The sequence below is a fragment of the Musa acuminata genome, unplaced genomic scaffold (genome assembly GCF_036884655.1).
Source record: "Musa acuminata AAA Group cultivar baxijiao unplaced genomic scaffold, Cavendish_Baxijiao_AAA HiC_scaffold_1065, whole genome shotgun sequence".
Taxonomy (NCBI): Eukaryota; Viridiplantae; Streptophyta; class Magnoliopsida; order Zingiberales; family Musaceae; genus Musa; species Musa acuminata.
In genome coordinates, this window is record NW_027021279.1 from 147,827 (window position 1) to 154,948 (window position 7,122).

At 43.9% G+C, this 7,122-nt stretch overlaps 1 protein-coding gene across 1 annotated transcript; it reads right to left on the bottom strand.

The window, feature by feature from the left end:
- Positions 1-2,386: 2,386 nt before the first annotated feature.
- On the bottom strand, positions 2,387-3,190 carry LOC135666043 (ATP synthase protein MI25-like). Its single transcript, XM_065177550.1, has one exon. It carries the CDS (start codon positions 3,046-3,048, stop codon positions 2,485-2,487), a length of 564 nt encoding a protein of 187 aa, XP_065033622.1. The 5' UTR covers positions 3,049-3,190; the 3' UTR covers positions 2,387-2,484.
- Between the last annotated feature and the right edge of the window lie 3,932 nt (positions 3,191-7,122).

Sequence of the window (7,122 nt, forward strand, 5' to 3'; positions counted from 1 at the left end):
ATAGTATGCGCGGGAAGTAATTGACGGGGAGTTTTCTTGATCTGCAGTGGGAAGTGGAGAATTTCCTGTTATAAGGATTATTCTTCGAGTGGAAAGTATTCGGACTGCTTTCCTGGCACCTACCGGCTTGGACAGATGAGACAGATACGAGGGGCTGCCGCCCTTAATACAGGATGAACTAAGGAATGGACAGAGTGTAGAAGAAAGTCAACTATACCGCCGATGCTGCCCAACTAAGATAAGCGCAGGGTGCAAGAGAAATCAATAGGATAATGCGCTAGATTAGATCTATCCCGCTTCATTCTTCTCTGTCAACTAATACAGATGAAACAAGAAATACTGAATTAAGGAGCTACTACTTGTCAACTTCAGAGAAGACTAAACAAAGGATGCAACTCGGTATTCCACTCGGGATTAAACAAGCAGCTGGCAAGGCAACTACACCTCTACTTCGGCTCATATACCTTCATTCTGCTCCTCCGTTTGATACCTTCATTCTGACTTTCCCACTAGCTCACCTCTTAGTTTCATTCTGAAACACTGACTTGAAGGCTTAGACTTGAACTACTTACTTCTATTCTATCCCTTACTGTTAGGAACACAGGAACAGACCCACTAGCATCAGGCTCGAGATGCACTTGTTTAAGGCTGGTTGGGGCAGTAAACCCTGATTCAGTTTCTTCCCCAAGTCCTGAGTTAACCCTACCTGAGTTCACCCTATTAATAGCTAAAGTCAAAGTCTCTACTGATTTACTTAGTGCTTCCATACTATGTGATGTGATCCAGATCAGATGGAAATAATCTTCTTTCGAGTACTTTACTAATTGGTATACGAGGGTCTCTGTATTGGGAGTTAGAGTTCAACCAGATGCGGGATCTTATCGACGCGCCTAGGAAACTACTATATATCTTTCTTTCGCCAATCGAGCTCCTTCTTGAACACCCGAAGAACTAGACCACTCCCTTCTTTAAGTCATCCGATCCTTTAGTAAAGCCTTACTCTCCCTTCTTTAAGTCATCCGATCCTTTAGTAAAGCCTTACTCTCCTTTCTTTGACTCTGAAAACTGTCATTCCCGAACTGACTTCTCTGTCCTTCATTCTTGTACTAATGCCTATCAGCCACCAAGCCGCTGCTCTAACTCTGACTCCCCTAGCTCTAAACCTCGCATTGCTTACCTGTATTTTATATCTCTTTTTTAGGTATAGGTATTCCTTTCCCGGCTATTAGGCTTACATTACAGTATCCTGATTCTTTGCATCGTTCCTTGCATTCCCGCGCTCTTTACCTCCATTCTTTGACTTACTTATTCCATTATGTATGTTAAGCCGTGAGTCTGGCAATACTTCCAATGTAAACGAACTACTTGCATACAGGGCCAAGTCTTACTCATAAGTCACAGAACTCAATCTGGTATTCCAAGCCTTATTATGCTGCAGTTGTGTCCAATGTCCTTGCCTTATTGCCTTGCCTTTTTAGTATCGCTTTCCCAGCTAGCATTCTCGTATTGACTCTGACGCCCCTGTAGAGCAGTCGGAATTGTCTAACTAGAAAATGGCTATGCCCAAGAGCTGCCTTTATCCACTTGTTTGGAGAGTATGGCTCCCCTTTCCTTGATTCTTATACTGAGAAAAAGCCTGTCCTACCTTGCTTTTAGGCTGACTTTACTTGTTTGAAAACCCCCGCCTCGGGGGCCCCTCCATAGTCTTTTACTTACTTGGCTACCGGCCTGACTTTCTTTGCTTTGAGTCTACCACTGTTAACTACAAGAATCAAAACAATACCAGACGGAATCAAACTAAGCAATTAGCACCTTTATACTCGAAATAGGCTTGCAACTCATTACTATAAGGCTTAATGCAATATGAGTTTAACCAAACCCTGCTCTACTGGCTCTCGGGCTTACTTTACTACATCTCAGGCTTACTTACTTTAGCACCAAGGCAGCCTTTCCTGTCTGTAACTCCCCAACTACTAACTCGGGATTGAACCCACCGCTAACAATACCTTAACTCGAAACTGGGAAGCAACCTGCTACTATCAGGCTGTAACTAATGTTTCCAAGACTTCATCCAGAAAGCGGGAATCCAAATAATCACCTCGGAACTCATTCTTTAACCACTGCCATTGGATCGTTATGCTGATCCTTATTATTCTTATGATCCTTGAAACTACATCTTGACTGACCGCTCCAAAGCAAGATTCCGGACTTTAGGCTTCAGGCTAAAACGAGATCTTGTGGTAGCATATGATTAAGCCTCCTAGGGAGCGGCAACTCACTCGTGGGGCTCAAAATGAATCAAGTACACTTGCTACCATTTCCTTAGAATAAGTCTGATGTGTGTATATGATCTGCTCTTCTGTTAGCATGAGCACATGAATAAGAAGATTTTCCTCGATGTGTATTGGATCCGCTCTTCTGTTAGCATGAACAGATATGAATTATGTTTTGATCCTCTTCCTTATGCTTAAGGAATAGAAGACCCTACCCAACCTTGATCTTTCTTAAGACTAGCAAGCCCTCTCGAATAAGTTCTATGATGGAAGCGGTGGAAGCGGGGACAAATCTTTCACTTACTGAGAAATTCAAACCTGTTACTATATCATCCTGAAGACGGATGCGACGTGAGGAGGTGGCATTTAGAAGTGTAGCTGACTTAACATTTAGGTTTCGGCATAACAAGGCTTTCACTGTTTTTTCGCACTTAGGCGCACAGCGTAACGTTGGTAATGATTCTACTACGGTGCCGCAAATGTACAAGCTGATCCTAAGTAATCGTTGTAGTGCATTGGATTCCCCCGGAATGACTTCGTTATGATTGTAGAATTGCTGCAATTCTTCCTGAATAGACTCCATTCTCCCGTCGAGAGTGTCTTTGAAAGTATCACCTAAACTATTCCGACTGAATATGAGAAAGCCTATAAAACATAAAGCGACTATTATTTCTTCATTATTTATTGAGATATTCTTCGAACTTGATGCATAAATAGATGGAATAGCAGCAAATAGCATATTGATATCCTGCATATCCTTTGAACTAAATCTCATTGGGCACAGGGGTTATATGTATCCATCTTTCTGCAATGGAACGGGAAGTAGTGTAAGACACCCGGCGGCCAAGTCCAATAATCAAAAGAAAGAAGAGAACGAAAGTAGAGTATTTGGATCACTTAGATGTAGTAATGTTTAACCTTGCATGCAATTTATAGATTCGACAGCAATAGTACCTCGGACTCGAAAAGTCATAACGAAAATGGCTGATCCAATAGCGGATTCCGCAGCAGCCACTGTTGGAACTAATGAAGCAAATGATTGACCCATCATATCATCCAAAGAAACAGAAAATACCAAGAAGTTCGAATTTACAGCTAATAACATTGATTCAATTGGCATTGACATAATAGGAATATTTCGTCTATTAAGGAGGATTCCCCAAATACCTAAAATAGAGATAATCATGGAAAATGTGAAATATTGAAAAAGATCCGTTTCGGAAACGTGGAATGTCAGAGAAATTCAAATGAGTTAAGGCTTAGAGTCATTGAGTCCAGGGAACTTTCATTATTATTCTTTGTCAGGCTGTTCCCCTTATCAAACAACGCTATTTCCTTTCCCTTCTTAGAACTCAGTGTATAAGGAATTCCTTCTTCCTTCCTGATCAACTGAGTCCAAGAACTCAAGGCATCTGGGAGTCTTTACTCCGGGGTAATTGGAATCCCACTCCCCGATTGGTAACAGCAAGAATTTGGTCAGGCGAGGAGCCCTTACTAAGAACCTAAAGAAAGAAAGACCCTTCCAATTATTATGAATCACCGCCACCAGAACGTCATTCACTAGAGGCTGAATCACTTCGTGGTGAGGGACGGGGGAAAGAGGGTTCATCGGGGGAATACTATTCTACCCAGAGAAAGAATCCTACTTACAAGAATCCTACTTACTTAATAAGATAAGAGTCGCTATGAAAGCCTTACTAAATAAGATAAGAGTAGCTATGAAAGCGGAAAATAGATAGAATATTGGGTTATTATACATTTGCATTTGAGAAAGATTGGATGAGTTCACAAAGGAGCTTGACTTACTTATTAATTGGGATCGCCGAACGCAACGTCCGAAATAAGGAGCCTATAGATGTTCAACTTAGTTATTCTTGAAAGGGTATTTTGGCTCGCAATCAAGCTAGGGTCCTGATCGAGCAAGACCTAGTCCTATCTATCTACCTCTCCAGACACAATATCTTGAGTACCTATGATGGTGACTACATCTGCTGGCATGTGATGTTTGGACATAGAATCGAGTCCTTGTGAATGGGCAGAACCAGGTGCTCTTATTTTACAACGGTAGGGACGATTGCTTCCATTACTAACAAGATAGACACCAAATTCTCCTTTAGGTGCTTCAACTGCTGTATAGGTAGAAGGAGCTGGTACGGAAAACCCTTCAGTATAAGGTTCGAAATGGTGAATTGAGGTAGAGTAGACCGATGATCCTGTAGTTATTTAGCAGGCTATAGAAAGAATCGAAAAAGCTTGCTTGCCCACTAAACCCTAAACTCACACAGGTCCCATCTCTCTCCAAACCTAACGTGATAGTTTCCCATCATGGGGCTTTCTATCTATAGATTTAGTCATTGCCTGGAAAGGATCCCTTTTGTTAAGAACTGCTTCTATGGATAAGGCAGAGCGTCCTTGGTTCAGCATTATAGCACATAGGCTTCGGCAGCTCTATAAGTTAGCTGAAGTCCGACCGTTCGCTTTCTCAGTAGCGAAAGCGCTTCTCTTTTCCCCTTAACTTCAAGTATAAGCACAAGAGATATAGATTCTTGGATTCTTGCTCCCGCTTCCTAATCTGCGCTCGTCAAGCCAACGACACGCTTTTTGGGAGGTGAAACATTGGTTGAAGCGAAATGACAGCATTGAAGAGATTAATATATGGTAACGGTTATTTCGGACTGCATCAAAAGTGGCCTACTTGACTGAGAGGAAGGTGTTAGTGCTTTCGGGTAAATTAAGCTAATCCCTATTTTGGTGCTACTCCTATACCGGGAAGAAGCAAAGAGCGAAGCGTTCTCTTGGTTTCCAAACCTCTGTGCTTCTAAAGACTGCCCTCTCTCGGCGAGATTATGGTTCCGCCTACTACGAGGATCCCGATTCCCTGACTTAGTCTTTATATCTCCTGGGATTCCCGTGGTTCCTATGCCGCCGCGTTTCCCGGTCCTTTTCTTTTAGTGCTTCGACCCGAAGCGATAGCTTGACGCTAGTTCAGTGGATAAGATGGCTGCGCTATAGCTCACTAAAGAATGGGACGGCAGTGGTCCGCCGGCAAGCTTGTTCTGATCTTGGACGCAGTACATTGGAATCCTGAAGCACCACCACGAACACTACCTTGCGTGCGCCTGCGGTGCGGTAAGGTAAGGCACCACCCTGTTGTGCCAGCAGCCAACTCCTCAGTGTCAGCTTAGTTCTCCTCATCAAGCCACTTACTTAATATCTAGCTTCCCAACTCGTATATAGTTCCCTTTCCCCCAGATCAATGAATAAGGGATAATAAGCTTCTTCCGAAGAACGAACCAGAAGCGCTATGTCGGGGCGAGGGCCGGGAAACTGCTCTTAATAAGGACATTTTGGTTCCCAATGCTTCTCTACGCCAAATTAGATGCGTCAACCTCGGGATGCTTTACTCCTAACCCTACTAAGGTTCCGAGATGGAGCTTAACCTGAGTCTAAGTTAAGAACGGGCGATGATCTATGTTTCACACGGCGCACGATTCCATGGATAGTTTCATTCTTAATCGTGCCGGAGGACATAGCTTATAATCATCGGCTTTGATCATGCCACTAGGCATTTGATTAGGACATTGAACAATGATCCGAACACTTTGTCGCATCTCTTCGATACGGATACAGTAACGATCATAGCGATCTCCTCTGGTACCTACTGGTACGTCAGGATCCGATTGGTCATGAACATCGTAAGGTGCTGCTTTTCTCGAATCCCAGCATACCCCAGGTTTGGATTGGTAGGCCCACTACTGAACTTTCACTTAGGCCCGGGCCAAGTCCGTGGGCAGTCGGGCAACAAACCCCCCAAAACAAACTGTACGTGGGAGTTTCCCTTCATACGGCTCGAATCATTCTAAGATGCCCCACGAGAGGAGAAGAGCATCTTTCCTGTATTTGGATTGGGTTTGGTGTTAAGCGCGCAAACAAGCACTGGCCGAAACCAACAGCAAGGAACTATTACCAATAGAGTAAGACACCGAGCGTCATACTTGTTGATTTGGCTTTCTCTGAGGGTGCGGGACGCTCGCGGAGATTGCCTTCCTTACCACCAAGGTAGTTCTTGGGCAAATTGGATCCAGGAGAAAGCCCAGTCAGCTATCTTTTCGGTGCAGGTAACGTTACCTACTGCTCGGCCTTTGCTTTTTGAGACATCCTATACCCACTTTTCTATGTGCCAGCTTCACTTCCATATGGAGAAAGATGGGCTTACCATGTTCCATCAATAGCACCTAACCTATGCCGATTTTGGCGGACCGTGCTCCACCCCGGTGAACTCATGCGGTTCCGACGTGCCTAGAGGCCAGAGGCGAATCAGTTCACGGCAAAACAGAATAACAGTAAGGCCTTCTAATAGAAATAATGGACTGGGGCTTACACACATTCGCTTACTTACGCTGTCCCCCCTCAGCTCACCCTAGCCCAGGTCGTATCCAAGGCTTCACACTAAATCTTGTCGTATCCAAGGCTTCACACTAAATCTTGACTGACAACATATGCATGCTTATTACGGGTCAGGCAGAACCGTTGTAGCCTGATGGGAACTTCCCCCATATTGCTATCAATGTCTTCATGTCGCACGACCTCTTAACATTACACCACTGAATCCCCAATCCTTTGCTTGCTGTGCAGTGACAGTACCAATATCCACTAATCGTTGTTTCCAGATACGGTTGCTGGTTGACATCTCTTCTAATTCATCGATACGAGAAGCAAATTGTTGTGTGGAGGAATCAATATCTCGACATAAGCCAAGAGGAAGATCTTGTGCAACTCCACCAGGTCGTATGAAACTGGCATGCATCCTGGCTCCCGGGACTCTTTCATAGAATTCCAACAATTTCTC